Genomic DNA, 20,188 nt, shown 5'->3' with positions numbered 1-20,188 from the left:
CGTTAAGGCTCATGAACATGCATCGTTAAGGCTCATGAACAAGTTCAAGCTCGACTCAAACCTAGGCAACCTCAACTCGATCGAGAAAGCAAGTCCAAACTAGGTGGGCAGCCTTCTGGGTTAGTACAAAAAAATAGTTGACATCTCTACTCTACGGATGATTTTATTTTTGGGCTTAGAAGTATTGTGGAGTCTTTATAAGTCATGTGGGGTGTGTTGGGCGTGGGTGGGGTCTGGCGTGGGCTAGTGAGTAGGTCTGGGTTGAGTGAAAAACGTACTTTCGGTTGCAAATCGGGTATCACGTGGTGCCCATGCAGCGCATCCGAGCCAAGCAATCGATGGTTCGGTTGCATTTTTGGATGGCCATACTAAAGCTTAGTGATCTTTTTCTCATGTAAACTCTTTGGGGCCAGTCCTGATGAGGATTATTTTCATACGTTTATCTTTTTGGGTTGGTATCTTGCCAACTATGTTGAGCTTTGGGTCCAGGGTGGCATATGATTGTCGATTGGTGAGGTGCCAATGTTGTTGGGATGCTTCTTTCTTGTTGTGATGCCGTCATGCTTGCAATCCGTTTGATCTTTGTACTATCTCAAAGGTTAATAAAATCCACTTCTTGCTGTTAAAAAAAAAAAAACCTATCTATGATACCATGTTTAATTATCCAACTCAAAATCAATTGGCAAAGAGTGAAGAGGCCGCCCAAGCTAATATTTCAGTTTTAGAGGTTTATAATATTCAACCACTGTTAACAACATTACAAGAAAAACTGGAAATAGTGGAAGAACTAAGTGTTCATGACTGTAATCAAACTAAGTTTTATTTTCAGTGATCAAAAGCAAATGAATTCAGAGTAAAATAGGGGGACAAGACAACTACACAGAGTCACGTAAATCCTTCAAATCCGGCAGCCAAAGGACAAGACTGTGTTTTTATGATCTTTTCACTGAGACCGTCACAACTTGGTGGATCAACGTTCCTAAGGGAGGGCCTCGAAAACGCCATCAGAGGTAAAATATCGCTGCTCACTTTTCTCAGTCATGCGCAGTTCCTCACCACCTCCATTACACCTTTATGTCTTTTTGCAGCATCTAATGTTTAAATATTGGAGATTTCGACACCTTTTTCCAATCATTGCCATTCCTTTGTCATCAATTTGTGTCTCTTGAGCTTCCAAAGTCTTCAAATTCACTACACAATGGTTCGAACAGCTCCCAAAAACATCTGAAATATTAAGACCATGGATGTTCAGTTGTGTTATGGCAGGGCATCTCCTCAAAACTTTTCCGATGCCGAAATTGGTGAGGCGCATACAAGCACTTACATCGAGGAATTGTAGATTCGGGCAAACTTGCCCAAAGTTCTTGAGCGTCATGTCAGTCAACCACATATTCCCGAAGATATCTACGTGTCGCATATGATGGTTTTTATGTGAATAATCCGGACAAAAAAGATCCATCTCTTGTCCTCCCGTATGTGTCATCTTAAGAATTTCAAGTAAAGGACAACTTTTCGTGAGGGTGTAAAAGGTGAAACTAGTCAACCCAATTGGTCCACAAAAATCTATAGAAGTTAGATTATAGAGATACTGAGCCAAATCGCCCATAACCGTGTCTGGGAGTGGCCACCCTTGTAGGGTTAACTCTTACAGTGTCAACTGACATGCTTGCAAAAGCATTTTTAATCCACCATGGATTTCAGAATTTTGGCCCATGGAGCAACCGAGCCTGAGCTTCTTTAATGGAGGACGTGCTTTTGCGACTAAACAAAAATGTTTGTCCGAAATGAGATCGCGACTCATGGTGAGAGAATGCAGATTTTTGGCATTGGCGAACGCGTCGTCCATTGAAAAAGAGAATGCAGAAAGTTGTAATGACCACATTACTAGCGAGAGAGAGGTCAAATTGGGACTATGCTGCATCACAAAACTAATGCCGTTTCCAGTCACGCGATGTTGATGGAAACTGCATAATGAAAGACTAATGCTCCTCAGTTTCAGACAATTTGTGGATAGAGAAATAAGTGATTGATCAGTAATGAAACAAGCATCACCTTCAAAAACAATCTCCTTCAATTCCTTAAGCTTTGATGCCAGTGCATCAACACCATCATCTGTTATATGTCCCGGAACCTCATCATTGCCTTTAAAATGACTGTCCTTATCCGCACGAATCCTGAGTTCCTCTAGCCGTGGGAAACAATCTGCTAACAAAACCAAATCGTTGTCTTGCATGAAGATCAGTCCAGAGCAATCCAATACCTTCAGATTGTTCTTTGTATTCTTATTCAACGCCAGTGCCTTAAAACCATCTCGCGGAGTTTTTGTAGACCACCCGGGAAACTTCATGGCTTGGAGATTCAATACGCCAGACCGTGAAATCTGATCAACGAGTCCATCTATGTCCTGTACCTTGTTGTAAATAATGTCGATGACTATTGTTTCGATGTGTCCAAATCTTCGAACAAGATTGGGGAGCAGAGGGAGAGTCTTGTCGTGTACGTTCAAGCCGAGCTTCACCCGATTGGATATCGAAAGGAACCGCCAATTCACGCTCATCGTCTTCTCTAAGTTTTTGGAATATAAGTTCCCAGCAATCATCTGGGAAGTAGTAACCAGATGGTCCAGATCTTTGTTTCTGCATTATTGATGAGTTTGAGAAAAGAAAGAATAGATTAAATTTCTTGTTTTTTGTTCCGCACAGGTGTATTTGTAGTGGGTATATCAGGATTCAAATCCTGTTTAAAAAAGGATCGGGAAAAAAATAGGAAATGAACCGAATGAACCAAACGGTTTCGTATGACTTGCTATGTTTTATTCTTCTATTTCTTTGGAATCTCTCTATGTTTGGAGAGATTTTTTGGGGCCGAGTGGGTATATCTTACGTGGTATCCGTTTGGTGCATCCGAGCCGTCCGATACACTTTTGGATGGCTCGGATTGAAACACTTTTGAATGGCTCGGATTGAAACCCTCTCTCTCCTCTCATCCCAACATTTTCTCTCTTCAAATCTAAGCCATTCAAACATGGAATGGATGGCATGGATGCGTGAGCGGGCACCACGTGGTACCCGCTCGACACTGAAAAATTTTCATGTTTGGGAAACATCGAATTTCCTAATTACAGGCAACCTTGGAAATCCTTATTAACCAGAGAAATTCTTGGGTGCAAATAGGGTACGGCTGGCATGGTATCCGACGTGCATATTCGGGTCGTCCAACAAAGCAACCGACGGTCCGGATTGAAATTAACACACTTTTTCTTTTTTATTTAAAAATCCGTTCGGTACTTTCAATCCAGACTGTCGGTTGTTTTTTTGGACGTCCCGGATGTGCGTGTCGGGTACCCGATTTGCAACCAAGAATTTCTCTATCTATCAACATATGTATGCGCTGATTTAGGACTTTGTACGTTTTCTTTCTCTGTTAATTTTCTGAAACATCTACTTTCTTTGTTTTAAAAACAAAGAAACTACTTTTCAGATGATTGCTGGGAACTGAGGAAAGAAGAAGAAATTTAATCTCTTTATTCCTTTCTCAAACTCATCAATAATGAATGGTTACTTCCCAGATGATTGCTGGGAACTTATATTCCAAAAACTGAGAGAAGATGATGAGCTTGGCTTGGATTAAATCCGATCTGAATTTTATTTTTTTTTAAATTTTTTAAAAAAAATGGTAAATTTTTTATTTTGAAAAAAAAAATGTTTAAGAAGTTGTATTTTTATATTTTTTTGAAAAAAATATATTTTTTGCTAAAATTTTTGAAGTAAAAAAGTTTTCGGATTTTTGGATTGGATCCGATTTTTCAAATTCGGATTACTACTATCGGATTCGAGTCTTATTGGATTCGGATTTGTTGGATTCGGATCGAATCCGATCCATTGACAGGCCTATCTCAAAGCGGCTCCTTTCAATAACTAACTGTGTGAAGCATAGTTTGAATGTTAACGCCGAGACGCGCCATCCACTCCCGAATCTTCTTAGAAGATTTCGACACATCAAAAGCATAGTCATCTGTTTTGATATCTTTTTTTTTTAATTTTAAAAAAGACGTAGATGGACTCGTTAATCAGATTGCACGGTCTGGAGTGTTGAATCTCCAAGACATAAGGTTTCGGTGTTCCACAGAACCTCTGCGAGATGGTTTTAGGGCGCTTGCGTTGAATAAGGATTTAAAGAACTATTTGAAGGCATTGGATTGCTCTGGACTGTGCTGTATGCAAGACAAGGATTTGGTTTTGATATCGGATTTGTTCCCACAGATAGAAGAACTCAGGCTTAGAACGGATGACAGATGATGGCGTTGATGCGTTGGCATCAAAGCTTAAGGAGTTGAAGGAGATTGTGTTTACGGGTTATGCTTGTTTCATAACTGATCAATCCCTTGTTTCTTTATCCACAAAATGTATGGAACTGAGGAAAATTAGTCTTTGCATATACAGTATGTGACTGAAGATGGCATTGATTTTGTGTTACGGCATAGTCCCAATTTGACCTCTCTCTCGCTAGAATTGTGGTCGTTACAACATCCTGCATCCTCTTTTGCAATTGGAAACGCGTTAGCCAATTCCAAAAATCCGCACTCTCTCACCATGACTCAAGAACTCATTCCGGACAAGCGCATTTGCTTAGTTGCCAAAGCATGTACTCGGTTAAGAATGCTCAAACTTCTTGGCTTCAGTGGCCAGTATCCTGAAATCCATGGGGGATTAAAATTTCTTTTGCAGGCATGTGAATTGACACTGGAAGAGCTAACCCTGAAATCCATGGGACGCAAATTAATGACAAAGGAATAGCAATGATGGAACATAGGTGTTGAAATCTCCAATATTTGGATATTGGATTCTGCAATGAAGTGACAGATACGGGGGTAATGGAGGTGGTGACGGTGGACAAGCTTTCAATGAACATTATTTTGTACGTCAATGGGTCTTGATGTAAATTGGACAAGCTTTCTAACCGTTCAAAGCACGCACAAATTAGAGTTCGGGAGTGTCTGAGGCAATTCTGCAAAGTTTGACAACTTATGTAGCATTAATGCGCCCCAGGCGCAGTCCCATGTGCCGAGGCGCATTTCAATGTGGCCCGGGCGCATCCTGAACATTACACAACAAGTCCAATTGGAAATGACGCGTTTTACAGAAATATTGCATCATTTTTTGACCCATCGAGGGTAAAATAGCCACTTCTTTTGATGTGGAAATGATTTTTGATCCAAACTACTTGGGATAGAAAGTAGATTGGACAAGCTTTCTAATGGTTCAAACCATGCGCAAATTGGAGTTCGGGAGTGTCCGGGGCAAGTCCGCAAAGTTTGACACGTTTTGCAACATTAGTGTGCCTCAGGCGCAATCCTATGAGCCTAGGCGCATCTAAATGCGCCCCGGGCGCATCTTCAACATTGCACAACAAGTCCACTATAAAATTTTTGTTTCCACTCTTATTTTACATTCAACATATGTACGTCTTCTCTGTTTTCTGAAACATCTACTTTCTTTGTTTTAAAAACAAAGAAACTACTTTTCAGATGATTGCTGGGAACTGAGAAAGAAGAGGAAATTTTATCTCTTTTTTCATTTCTCGAACTCATCAATAATGGAGAAACAAGGACATGGTTGATTACTTCCCAGATGATTGCTGGCCGGGAACTTAATTATATTCCAAAAACTGAGAGAAGATGATGAACGTGACTTGGGATCGATATCTTTGGTCTCAAAGCGGTTCCTTTCGATATCTGACCGGGTGAAGCATAGTTTGAATGTGAACGCCAAGAAGTGCCATCTACTCCTGAATCTTCTTAGAAGATTTCGACACATCAAAAGCATAATCATTTGTTTTGATAAAAAACGAAGAAGATGTAGATGGACTCGTTAATCAGATTGCATGGTCTGGAATATTGAATCTCCAAGACATAAGGTTTCGGTGTTCCCCACAAACTCCGCGAGATTGTTTTAGGGCACTTGCGTTGAATAAGAATATAAAGAACCATTTGAAGGTATTGGATTGCTCTGGACTGTGCTGTATGCAAGACATGGATTTCTACAATGAGATGCGAGGTGGGGTTTATCAAGTGCAGCCACATCTATTTTCCTTAAAAAAATATCGCCAAAATCATCTCCGATTATGTATCAATTGACATCTCAACAACATGATATCTATCAAGTTTTATCTTCTTGACAAGACCTATCACTTGAACACTTTCGATTGAGATAAACTCAAAATGAGTTAGCAATTTACAAATTATTAGGCTTTATAGAACTTCGCTGGTTGAAAATGCGACGTCTATGTGAAATTCGACCGAAGTTGTTTGGTGGACCTCAAGTGTTGAAGACGCGAGGTCTCAAGAAAACTTGGTCGATGTCGTTTCAGTCTCCCCCACCCAAATATTCAGATCCGACTATTTGCAACTACGAATTTACTGTATGTAGCCTGTGCTAAACAAAACCCATAAATCTTATAACAATTTGCATAGAAATTGATTGAACCATTAACTGGGGTAGGGGTGAGCAAAATAACCATGAAACCGTGAATCCAGTCCAAACCAATCCAAACCGAATAATTTGGTTTGGTTTTTTAATGATGTGGTTAGGTCTTGGTTTAAAAAAAATAAAAACCGTGTTAAATGGTTTGGTTTATGGATTTACGTTAATGGTTCTGGTTCCAAACCAATCCGAACCGTATGATAGACACACACACATATAGTATATAATTTGTTTAGATATACTTAATAAACTTAATTTCCTTATCTAATACTCTATTCCACCACCCTATTGTTTTCTTTCACTTTCAATATTAATTTCCTAAACTTCCTATTCCTACAATTTCATTACGCTAAACATACATGGTTTGGGCTTAGTAAAGTGATTTCCTACTCTTTTATCTCAGTAACTTACTTTCTAATGTATTCTATTCTTATTTAGTTGATTGATGTTAGTGAGTTTTGATGATTTTAATATATTAATTTCAATATAACTTTTAGTTTAAGTTATCTATGCAATTTTAAGTACTTAAAATAGTTTATAGTAATGATATCTCAATTTTAAATGAACCGTGGTTTAAAACCGAAACCAAACCGCCTTTGAATGGTTTGGATTGGTTTGGTTTTATGAATTTTATGGATTGGTTTGGTTCTCTAAATTCATAATCCGTAAGTAGTGGTTTGGTTATTGGATTACTATAAAACCAGACCAATCCGATCCATGCTCACCCCTAAACTGGGGTGACTTTTTATTTGGACCAGCTGGTTTAGAAGGAGTGGAGGCTTTGGGAAATGAAGTTTTGGTGAAGGTGGTCTTTTTGGTGGAGGAAGAAAAGTTATATAACTGAACTCCATTATACGCTAATGTTCGAATCCAAAACTTGAAATTCATCTTATTTTATCCGTTTGGGTACAAATTGGTTTAGAAATTGGGAGTTACAAACTTCGAATATGAAATCTGCGTTTTATTGTGACGAACTAATTTCTCATATTAGACTTCGTTCGGATATTAGAATCTGAAATTTCACAAAATGGTGTTTAGGTTAAGCAATTAGTATTATATTTGGATTCCTTCAGATTTTTGAATTTGATTCGGCTTGTAATTTTTGAACTTATGAACTAAAAAATATTGAAATTTTTTGAACTTATGAACTCGAAAGTCTTGACCATTTTCGAACCTATGAACTCAAAAGTTGCCTAATAGATTAAAGACGCATCCCTTATATAAGGGATTCTAACTTGTAATGAAATACAAATTCCACTTAAATTCAGACAAAATGAAAGATAAAAGCTACCGGATTCTCTTCATGGTACCCATCGTCACATGCGTTTGTCTTCACCTCTGAGCTTTAGTGGTTGATACTGGCCACGAAAAGTTGATTGGGATTGGCCATCGAAAGTGAATTTGGCTTTATTAGAGTATTATTACTTCACTAATTCTTTTCCCTTCTTGGCAGACAGTTGTCCAGCAATAATTTCTGGTTTCGATTGAGAGAAAGTTAGTTGTGTTGTTTAGTCAAGCCTGATATAGAAGATTATAGTTTGAAGTTCAATGGCCTGAGTTCCAAACAGATGAGACATCAACCCATTTGTCTTCTGCTCACAAATCTTCCACTACAGTTAACAAAACTACCTTTGTTTGGCTTACTTCTGTTCATCTGGTAATGGTGTAAAAACACTCCAGATTCCAGAACAATAGAAGTCCTCTTATCAATGTTTTAGTAGCTCTTGGCCAAGCAAAATAGCATTCAAATATGTAAATCTTGATATCTTGTTATCTTGTGCAGGTTTAAGGATGCGCCCGGGCGCAATAAAGCTACAAAAGAGGTCAAACTTTGCGGATTTGTCCCGGACACTCCAGAACTCCGATTTGCGAGTAGTTTGAACCGTTAGAAAACTTTTTCAATTTACTTTATAACCCAAGTATTTTGAATCCAAATTTTTTTGTACAATAAAAGACTTGAATATTTTATCGTAAGTGGTTCAAAAAAATAATTCATTTCGATAAAATGTTCACATGTCACTCATTTTAAATCTTATCGAGACCCATTATATATCAGTAAATAGAGTTTTTAAGGTACTAAAAGATGGTGATATCCAACCACAAAAAAATTTAAGTTTCGTTTATGAAAGAGGGGTAGAAAGAAGGCTAGCACAAAAATCGTTGGAGCCATTAGGCTAAAACACATATTTGAGAGGTTGCTGTGGTGATAGTGTCTCAATTGATTGGGTGGAGATGAAGTAAAAATACAGTGATGAACTTATATCGATTGAGGTGCTTGCGACTGTACTGAAGGGATGAAAGGGCGGTTGTCAAATTCCGATCGCGGTGGTAGCGTTGCACTCAAAATGGTCAAGTGACAGTGTTGATGGCATAGACGATCAAATTTTGCTTCGTAAATGTACAAGTCTCGCCTTGGGCAAATCCTTATGATGAAACGGTTTCTGACAATTTGATGATGTGTGGAAAGCCCTATGAACTTCGTGAAACTCTTACGGAATTGACGAATACCTTATAATTAGGGATGTGCGTGTTGAATGGAACTTAGAATGTGTAGATGGGCGCGGAAGCGTATTTTAGCCTTTTTGACTCCGATGATCTTTGAATCGTCCTCCTTTTGACCAACTTTTTGAAAACTAAAATTATCATTTTCATTGTTTGTTTTAGTTACCTTTTAATACTTTGACAACCTTATTAATCGTAGTATAATTGGTCATGATCAATGAAAAATAGGAAAGATGCGAGCGTTTTACAAAAATGAATAGTTTTTTTAACCCATTGGGAGTAAAATGGTGAAGTCTTTAGATGTATAAATATTTTTTGATCCAAACTACTTGGGTTGGAAAGTGCATTGAACAAGCTTTCTAACGGTTCAAACCACGTGCAAAATGGAGTTCGGGAGCGTCCGGAGCAAGCCCGCAAAGTTTGACTTGTTGTGCAGCTTTGAGGATGCGCCCGGGCGCATTGAAGTGCGCCTGGGGCGCATAAGCTTGCGCCTGAGGCGCAATGAAGTTGCAAAATAGGTCAAACTTTGCGGACTTGCCCCGAACACTCCCGAACTCCGATTTCCGCGTGATTTGAACCGTTAGAAAGCTTGTTCAATTTGCTTTTTAACCCAAGTATTTTTGATGCAAAAAAATTTGGGCATTAAAAGACGTGATTATTTTATTATAAGTGGTTCAAAAATAAATCATTTCGGTAAAATGCTCGCACGTCACTCATTTTAAATCGTTACGAGACCCATTATATATCAAAAAATAGAGTTATTATGGTACTAAAAGTTGGTGAAATCCAACTACAAAGACATTAAAGTTTTATATATAATAAAGGGGTAGAAAAAAGGCTACCAAAAAAATCGTTGGAGCCACTAGGCTAAAACATGTTCTAAATTTCATTAAGTACTCAAATACTAAGTTCTTTTGTATTTCTTCATTACGTACTCAAGTGTTCTAGAGAGTACATAGTGCATCTACACACCACCAAAGTGTAGGTGAAACTGAGAACACAACAAAACTTGAGAATGTTTCTAAAACGAGAACACCGAACATGATTTGAGGATATTCTATATATTTTAATCTAACTTAACCACATTACAACGCATTGAGAATATTCTCTGCTCATGAATATAAAAAAAATATATTCACAAGGTTAAGATTCATCACTACATCAAAACCACCACATCTATCAAAAAGAATAATCAATCATTCAGAGATTGTGGTGCGAAAAGTTTTAGAATTCAGAAAATTCTCAGTGACTTTTGGGCCTGGCTTTCTTTTTTAGATGGAGAAAATTTTCGTGCATTTTTTTTGGAGCTTCGGTGGGGGCCATCACGGTTAATGTGGTTGTGAGGTGATTTGAATAAATCTTAAAAATACAAAACTTCATATTTCTCGAACTTCGTTAAAGTAAGAATTTCTCAATGATTTTTATGTTGGTGGTGGTCGTATGAATCGTGATATGGTGAAGCGAAAAAACTTGAATTGAATACTTTCAGTCTTTTTGAATTGAGTATATTGTGAATGTTGTTTTGGGGTGGTGGTAGTTTTGAAGTGTTGATGATGAGCTTTAAGACTGAAAATACTCCAAATCCAAACAAATTAGGAATAGTTCTAAAATTTTTTAAATTGTCAAACAGTTTACATGTGTTCTTTGCTAGTGGTTATTATATCCTCGTAGTGAAGGCGGTAGATTTTAATATTGCAATCATTTTAAAACTTATTTAGTGTGTTGGGTGATGGTGAAATAAGGGTGGAAGTGGCGATGAAGTGACGGTGGTGTAGTACTTGATAGGTTGCTGTGGTGATAGTGTCTCAATTGATTGGGTGGAGATGAAGTAAAAATAGAGTGATGTACTTATATCGTTCAAGGTGCTTGCGACGTTACCAAAGGGATGAAAGGGTAGTTGTCAAATTCTGATAGTGGTGGTAGCGTTGTACTCGAAATGGTCAAGTGACAATGTTGGTGGCCTAGACGATCAAATTTCGCTTCGTAAATGTACAAGTCACGCCTTGGGCAAATACTTATGATGAACCGGTTTCTGACAATATGATGCTGTGTGGAAATCCCTATGAACTTTGTGAAACTCTTACGGAATTGACGAATACTGTATAATTAGGGATGTGCGAGTTGAATGGAAGTTAGAATGTGTAGATGGGCGCGGAAATGCATTTTAAGTTTTTTGATTCCGATGATCTTTGAATCAACCTCCTTTTGACCAACTTTTTGTAAAATAAACTTATCATTTTCATTGTTTGTTTTAGTTACTTTTAAATACTTTGAGAGTACTTTCTAACCCAAGTAGTTTGGATTTAAAACATTCGTACATAAAATTTTATGACAAATTTATTTTCAGTGAGTTTGAAATATAAATCAATTCGATAAAACGCTCGCATCTCCTTCATTTTAGATCGGATAGACCTATAACATATCGATAAAGAGGATTTTTAAAGTTCTAAAGATGGTGGTTTAGTAGTCATTGTGGTCAAGTGACGTTTTCGGTGGTGTAGACATTGAAATTTGGCTTCGTAAGCGTACAAGGCTTGTTTTGGACGTATGTCTTACGGAAATTTCGATGATTATGCTGATTTTCTTCGTTTTGATGAAGTTTGGAATGCCTTATGAACTCTTTGAAACTCCTTAAGAAATGAAAAAATACCTTAGAACGGAGAATGCGTGTACTGAATGGGATTTAGAATGAGTGGTAGGGTGTGAAAACGTGTTTTAGCCTTAGTGGCTCCGACAATCTTAGAATTGGTTTACTTTCGAATAACTTTTGGCAAAATAAGAATCTATTATTTTTGTGGTTCAATCCCACCATCTATTAGTAATTTGAATACCCTATTTATCGATATAAAATAGGTTTTGATCTGGTTTTACCATAGTTTGATTCAAGGATTTTTCCGAAACAATTTGTTGTTCAATCCGTTGAGGACAAAGTTGCCTATATTTTGATGTATAAATAATTTTGGAGCCCAAACTAAATTGGTTAGAAAGTAGGCAAGACAAGCTTTTCAACTGTTCAAACCGTATGCGAATCGGAGTACGGGAGTGTCGGTGGTAGGACCGCAAAGTTCGGTCGGTTTTAAAGTTTCAATAATGCGCCTAGGGAGCGATGAAATGCGCCTGGGGCGCAAGTTTATATACTCAGCAATTGGTCAAAGTTTGCAGGTTCATCCCGGACACTCCCGAGCTCCGATTTTTGCAAGGTTTGAACCATTAAAAAACTTGTTAAGTGTACTTTCTAACACAAGTAGTTTGGATTTAAAAATATTTGTGCAGAAAATTTTATGACAAATTTATTTTTCTGTGAGTCTGAAATATAAATCATTTCGATAAAATGCTCGCATCTCCTTCATTTTAGATCGGATAGACCTATAACATATCGATAAAGAGGATTTTTAAAGTTCTAAAAGATGGTGGTTTAGTAGTCATTGTGGTCAAGTGACGTTTTGGGTGGTGTAGACATTGAACTTTGGCTTCCTAAGCGTTCAAGGCTTGTTTTGGGCATATGTCTTATGAAAATTTCGATGATTATGTAGATTTTCTTCGTTTTGATGAAGTCTGGAATGCCTTATGAACTCTCTGAAACTCCTTAAGAAATGAACAAATACCTTAGAACGAGGAATGCATGTACTGAATGGGATTTAGAATGAGTGGTGGGGGTGTGAAAACGTGTTTTAGCCTTAGTGGCTCCGACAATCTTAGAATTGGTTTACTTTCGAATAACTTTTTGCAAATCAGAATCTTTTATTTTTGTTGTTCAATCGCACCATCTATTAGTACTTTGAATACCCTATTTATCGATATAAAATAGGTTTCGATCCGTTTTAACGATAGTTTGATTCAAGGATTTTTCCGAAACAATTTGTTGTTCAATCTGTTGAGGACAAAGTTGCCTATATTTTGATGTATAAATAATTTTGGAGCCCAAATTAAATTGGTTAGAAAATAGGCAAGACAAGCTTTTTAATGGTTCAAACCGCATGCGAATCAGAGTACGGGAGTGTCGTTGGTAAGAGCGCAGTTTCAATAATGCACCTAGGGCGCGATGAAATGCGCCTGGAGCGCAAGTTTATGCGCCTGAGGCGCATTAGCACTTAGTAATTGGTCAAAGTTTGCGGGTTCGGCCCGGACACTCCCGAGCTCCGATTTTTGCAAGGTTTGAACCGTTAAAAAGTTTGTTGAGTGTACTTTCTAACCCAAGTAGTTTGGATATAAAAATATTTGTGCATAAAATTTTATGACAAATTTATTTTTCAGTGAGTTTGATATATAAACCATTTCAATAAAACGTTTGCATCTCCATCATTTTAGATCGGATAGACCTATAACTATCGATAAAGAGGATTTTAAAGTTCTAAAAGATGGTGGTTTAGTAGTCATTGTGGTCAAGTGACGTTTTCGGTGGTGTAGACATTGAAATTTGGCTTCCTAAGCGTTCAAGGCTTGTTTTGGGCGTATGTCTTACGAAAATTTCGATGATTATGTAGATTTTCTTCGCTTTGATGAAGTCTAGAATGCATTATGAACTCTCTGAAACTCCTTAAGAAATGAACAAATACCTTGGAACGGGGAATGTGTGTACTTAATGGGATTTAGAATGAGTGGTGGGGTGTGAAAACGTGTTTTAGCCTTTGTGGCTCCGACAATCTTAGAATTGGTTTACTTTCGAATAACTTTTTGCAAATCAGAATCTTTTATTTTTGTGGTTGAATCCCACCATCTATTAGTACTTTGTATACCCTATTTATCGATATAAAATAGGTTTTGATCCGGTTTAACGATTGCTTGATTCAAGGATTTTTCCGAAACAAAATTTTTGTTCAATCCGTTGAGGACAAAGTTGCCTATATTTTGATGTATAAATAATTTTGGAGCCCAAACTAAATTGGTTAGAAATTAGGCAAGACAAGGTTTTCAATGGATCAAACTGCATGCGAATCGGAGTACGGGAGTGTCGGTGGTAAGACCGCAAAGTTTGGTCGGTTTTAGAGTTTCAATAATGCGCCTAGGGCGCGATGAAATGCGCCTGGGGCACAAGTTTATGTGCCTGAGGCGCATTAACACTCAGCAATTGGTCAAAGTTTGCGGGTTTGCCCCGGACACCCCCGAGCTCCGATTTTTGCAAGGTTTGAATCTTTAAAAAGCTTGTTGAGTGTACTTTCTAACCCAAGTAGTTTGGATTTAAAAATATTTGTGCATAAAATTTTATGGAAAATTTATTTTTCAGTGAGTTTGATATATAAATCATTTCGATAAAACGTTCGCATCTCCATCATTTTAGATCGGATAGACCTATAACTATCGATAAAGAGGATTTTTAAAGTTCTAAAAGATGGTGGTTTAGTTGTCATTGTGGTCAGGTGATATTTTCGGTGATATAGACATTGAAATTTGGCTTCCTAAGCGTTGAAGGCTTGTTTTGGGTGTATGCCTTAGGAAAATTTCGATGATTTTGCAGATTTTGTGCGCTTTGATGAAGTCTAGAATGCATTATGAACTCTCTGAAACTCCTTAAGAAATGAACAAATACCTTAGAACGAGGAATGCTTGTACTGAATGGGATTTAGAATGAGTGGTGGATGCAAAAATGTGTTTTAGCCTTAGTGGCTCCGACAATCTTAGAATTGGTCTACTTTTGAATAACTGTTCGTAAATCAAAATCTATTATTTTTGTGGTTCAATCCCACCAACTATTAGTACTTTGAATACCCTATTTATCGATATAAAATAGGTTTTGATCCGGTTTAATGTTAGTTTGACTCAAGAATTTTTCCGAAATAATTTGTTGTTCAACCCGTTGAGGAGAAAGTTGTCTATATTTTGATGTATAAATAATTCTGGAGCCCAAACTAAATTGATTTGAAAGTAGGCAAGGCAAGCTTTTCAACGGTTCAAATCGCATGCGAATCGGAGTTCTGGAGTTTCGGTGGCAAGACAACAAAGTTTGGTCGGTTTTAAAGATTTTACAATGCGCCCATGTCGCGAATTCGCTTCCTCGATCTTCTTTAGTTTTTGTTGAAAGAATCAGTGACTACCAATGTGTTCCTTGTACAGATGTGGCTCTTAGCCCATCTGGTTGAAATCCTTTGGTTCTATGGAGGAGGTCCGGGCCGGGTTCAAGTCTCGATTGAAAGACATCGAACCCCCTTTGGTTGGTTACCCACTAATTGTCGAGCTTCTGAGAATTCGTTGCATGGTATTATCTCTACTAGAGAATGAAATACTAGGAAGCACGCTTTCAAGCTAAATGGAAAGCAGAAAAAGGATCCCATACTACTGTTTTAGAGTGCTTCAAACAAAACAATCGACTACAAGAATATTAAATGCTAAAGCATCTAACTCAAAACTAATTGAGCCGAGAGAGCTTATTTACTAAGTTTGGAGTAACCAATGTGACAGAAGCTCTAACATTAAAAAACGAAAAACTTCGAGTAATGGAAGAACTATAAGGTCATAACTGCAATAAACAAAAGTTTTTTCGTGATCCCAAGCATATGAATTCGAAGTACGCAGAGTCATAAAAGTATGCCAAGCCGGCATTCGAAGGACAAGACTGAATTTATCATCTGTTCACTGAGATCACCGAAACATGGTGATAATAAATCTTCCTAAGGGAGGGCCTTGACGACACCATTTGAGGTAAAATATCTCTGCTCACTTTTTCACACCCAAATAAAATTATTTCCCGCAGTCTTTCACAATTCCTCACCACCTCCATTACCCCTTTCTCTGTCACTTCTTTGCAGTATCTCCAATGTGCAAATATTGGAGATTTCGACACCTATTTCCAATCATTGTCATTCCTTCGTCATTAATTTGGGTTCCACGAGCTTTCAAATTCTTCAAATTTTACTACAGAATGGTCAGAACAACATCCAAAAATATCTGAAACCTCATGACCATTGATATGCAGTTGTGTTGTGGCGGGGGCATCTCCTCAAAACTTCTCCAATGCCAAAATTGGTGAGGTGCAGACAACGACTTACACTGAGGAACTGAAGATTTGGGCAAACTTGCCCAAAGTTCTTGAGCGTCATATCAGTCAACCAACTATTGTCCCAAATATCAAGGAGTCGGATGCGATAGTTTTCTTGTAAATAATCTGGAGAAAATTTATCCATCTCTTTTCCTTTTGAGTATGCCATCTTAAGTGTTTTAAGTAAAGGGCAACTTTTTGTGAGGGTGCAAAAGGTGATACTAGTCAACCCAACAGATATAGTCAGATCTACATAAGTTAGACTAGAGAGATACTTAGCAGGCATCGCCCATACCTGTGTCTGTGAGTGGCAACATTCTTAAGGTTAGCTCTTCCAGTGTCAACTGACATGCTTGCAAAAGCATATTTAATGCACCATGGATTTCAGAATATTGGCCCTTGTTGCCAATGAGCTTCAGCTTCTTTAATGGAGGACGGGCTTTTGCGAGTAAATAAATATGCTTGTCCGAAATGAGATCTCGACCCATGGTGAGAGAATACAGATTTTTGGCATTGGTGAATGTGTTTTCCATTGAAAAAGAGAAAGCAGAATGTTGTGATGACCCCAATACTAGCATGAGAGAGAGAGCGAGAGAGAGGTCAAATTGGCACTATGCCGCATCACAAAACCAATTCCATCTCCAGTCACACGATGTTGACTGATGCTGCTCATGCAACAACTGATTTCCCTCTGTTTTATACATTTTGTGGAAAGAGAAATAAGTGATTTATCAGTAATGGAACGAGTATCACCAGTAAACGCAATCTGCTTCAACTACTTAAGCTTTGATGCCAATGCATCAACACCATCATCTGTTATCTTTTTACCCGCACTAATGAGAAGATTGCCATAGCCTTGCTTACAAATGTCCTAAAGCTTAGTGATCTTTTGTTCATGTAAACTCATTGGTGAGGATTATTTTCATATGTTTATCTTTTTGGGTTGGTATCTTGCCAACTATGTTTAGCTTTGGGTCCGGGGTGGCATATGATTGCCGATTGGTGAGGTGGCAACATTGTTGGGATGCTTCTTTCTTGTTGTGATGCCGTCATGCTTGCAATCCGTTTGATCTTTGTACTATTTCAAAGGTTAATAAAATCCTCTTCTTGCTGTTCAAAACAAAAACCTATCTTTGATACTATGTTAAATCATCCAACTCAAAATCAATTGGCAAAGAGTGACGATGCCGCCCAAGCTAATATTTCAGTTTTAGAGGTTGTAATATTCAACCACTGTTGACAACATTACAAGAAAAACTGGAAATAGTGGAAGAACTATAAGTTCATGACTGTAATCAAACAATGTTTTATTTTCTGTGATCACAAGCAAATGAATTCAAAGCAGTAAAATAGGAGGACAAGACAACTACACAGAGTCACGTAAATCCTTCAATCCGGCAGCCAAAGGACAAGTCTTTGTTTATGATCTTTTCACTGAGGCCGTCGTGACTTAGTGGATCAATGTTCCTAAGGGAGGGCCTTGAAAACGCCATCTGAGGTAAAATATCGCTGCTCACTTTTTCACACCCACCTAGAAGGATATCCCTCAGTCTTGCGCAGTTCCTAACCACCTCCATTCCACCTTTATCCGTCACTTTTTTACAGCATCCAATGTCCAAATATATATTGGAGATTTCGACACCTTTTTCCAATCATTGCCATTACTTTGCAATCCATCTCTCCCTCTCTAGCACATTAGATTTGCTATTATCATGAGGTGGATGGGGTTTGTCTGGTGTCGGGTGTGGATGGGGTTTGTCTGGTGTCTATGTTAGTGTCTTTAGTGTCTGTGATCATTAGATTTGCTATTATCATGAGGTGGTTTGGTGAGTCTTTTTGGGGGTAGTGAGAAGATTGTCATAGCCTTGCTTACAAATGTACTAAGCTTAGTCTTTTGTTCATGTAAACTCATTGAGGCCAGTCCTGATGAGGATTATTTTCATATATTTTTCTTTTTGGGTTGGTATCTTGCCTTGTTTAGCTTTGGGTTCGGAGTGGCACATGATTGTCGAGTGGTTAGGTGTCAACGTTGTTGGGATGCTTCTTTCTCATTTGTGATGCCGTCATGCTTGCAATCCGTTTAATCCTCATACTATTTCAAAGGTTCATAAAATCCTCTTCTTGCTGTTCAAAAAAAAAAAAAAAAAAAAGGCCTACCTCTAATACCATGTCAAATCATCCAACTCAAAATCAATTGGCAATTAGTGAAGATGCCGCCAAAACTCATATTCCAGTTTCAAAAGTTATATTTAAGCATTGTTGACAAGCGATAACATTAAAAGAAAAACTTGAAATGTAAACTTATACAAGTAATGTACACTTATATATCTAATTTTTTTTATTTATAATTTTGACTATGAAAGAACTTATTTAGTACGAAACAAATTTTTTGTATGTAGCTCTAAACTCGTAATTCGTAGCGGCCAAGAGAAATTTGAAGCGGCCAAGTGCAATTTGTTGCAGCCAAGAGTAATTCAATGTGGTCAAGTGCAATTAGAAGCGGCCAAGAGCAATTAGAAGCGGGAAAGAGCAATTAGACCAAGAGCAATTAGAAGTGGCCAAGGGCAGTTCGATGCGGCCAAAAGTAATTTGATGTGGCCAAGTGTAATTCAAAGCGACCAAGTGCAATTCGATGCGGCCAAGAGCAGTTCGATGCGGCCAAGTGCAATTCGAAGTGACCAAGTCCAATTCGATTTGGCCAAGTGCAATTCATAGCGGTCAAGTGCGATTCGAAACGGGCAAGAGTAATTCATAGCGGCCAAGTGCAACTCGATGCGGCCAGGAGTAATTCATTGCAGCCAAGTACAACTCGATACGGCCAAAAGTAATTCGATGCGGCCAAGAGTAATTCGTAGTGGCCAAGTGCAATTTGATGCATCTTTAAGGCTCGTAAACAGGTTCAATCTCAACTCAAACCTAGACAACCTTAGCTCAATCGAGAAAGCAAGTCCAAACTGGGTGGGCAGCTTTCTGGGTTGGTACAAAAAAATGGTTGCCATCTTTACTCTACGGATGATTTTATTTTTGGACTTAAGAAGTATTGTGGAGTCTTTATAAGTCATGTGGGGTGTGTTTGCTGTGGGTGGGGTCTGGCGTGGGCTAGTGAGTAAGTCTGGGTTGAGTGAAGCACCACATCTATCTAAAAGAATCATCAATCATTTAGAGATTGTGGTGTGGAAAATTTTACACTTGAGTAAATTCTTAGTGACTTTAGGGCTTGGCTTTGTTTTTTAGAAGGAGAAAATTCTCGTTCATTTTTTTGGGAGCTTCGGTGGTGGCCATCTGGTTAAGGCAGTTGTGAGTTGATTTGAAAAAATCTTAAAAAGACAAAACTTCATATTTCTCGATTTCTTTAAAGCAAGAATTTCTCGATGATTTTTATGTTAGTGGAGGTCATACGAATCGTGATATGGTGAAATGAAAAAACTTGAATTGAATACTCTCAGTCTTTTTGAATTGAATATATTGTGAATGTTGTTTTGGAGTGGTGATAGTTTTGAAGTGTTGACGACGAGCTTTAAGACTGAAAATACTCTAAATCCAAACAAATTAGGAGCAATTATGAACTTTTTAAAATTGTCAAATAGTCAACTTGTGTTCTTTGCTAGTGGTTATTTTGTCCCCGAAGTGAAGGCGGAAGATTTTAATATTGCAATCATTTTATAACTTATTTAGTGTGTTGAGTGATGGTGAAATAAGGGTGGAAGTGGCGGTGAAGTGACGGTGGTGTAGTACCTGAGAGCTTGCTGTGGTGATAGTGTCTCAATTGATTGGGTGGAGATGAAGTAAAAACACAATGATGAACTTATATCGGTCAAGGTGCTTGCGACTGTACTGAAGGGATGAAAGGGCGGTTGTCAAATTCCGATAGTGCTGGTAGCATTGTACTCGAAATGGTCAAGTGAGTGTTTGTGGCGTAGACGATCAAATTTCGCTTCGTAAACGTACAAGTCTCGCCTTTGGCAAATCCTTATGATGAAACGGTTTCTGACAATTTGATGAAGTGTGGAAATCCCTATGAACTTTGTGAAACTCTTACGGAATTGACAAATACCTTATAATTAGGGATGTCCGAGTTGAATGGATCTAAGAATGTGTAGATGGGCGCGGAAACGTATTTGAGCCTTTTTGACTACGATGATCTATGAATCGACCTCCTTTTGACCAACTTATTTTAAACTAAACTTACCATTTTCAATGTTTGTTTTAGTTACCTTTAAATAGTTTGAAA

At 38.0% G+C, this 20,188-nt stretch overlaps 2 protein-coding genes across 2 annotated transcripts; both read right to left on the bottom strand.

The window, feature by feature from the left end:
* Positions 1-1,072: 1,072 nt before the first annotated feature.
* Positions 1,073-1,606, bottom strand: LOC131326463 (uncharacterized). Its single transcript, XM_058359257.1, has one exon. The coding sequence runs from the start codon at positions 1,604-1,606 to the stop codon at positions 1,073-1,075; it is 534 nt and encodes a 177-aa protein (XP_058215240.1).
* Positions 1,607-1,645: 39 nt separating this feature from the next.
* LOC131326454 (uncharacterized) lies at positions 1,646-3,187 on the bottom strand. Its single transcript, XM_058359247.1, has 2 exons — positions 3,123-3,187; positions 1,646-2,636 (listed from the first exon to the last, which is right to left on the bottom strand). The coding sequence occupies exons 1-2, from the start codon at positions 3,185-3,187 to the stop codon at positions 1,646-1,648; spliced, it is 1,056 nt and encodes a 351-aa protein (XP_058215230.1).
* Between the last annotated feature and the right edge of the window lie 17,001 nt (positions 3,188-20,188).

This window comes from Rhododendron vialii, chromosome 1a (genome assembly GCF_030253575.1).
Source record: "Rhododendron vialii isolate Sample 1 chromosome 1a, ASM3025357v1".
Taxonomy (NCBI): domain Eukaryota; kingdom Viridiplantae; phylum Streptophyta; class Magnoliopsida; order Ericales; family Ericaceae; genus Rhododendron; species Rhododendron vialii.
This window is presented reverse-complemented; position numbering and strand designations above follow the sequence as displayed.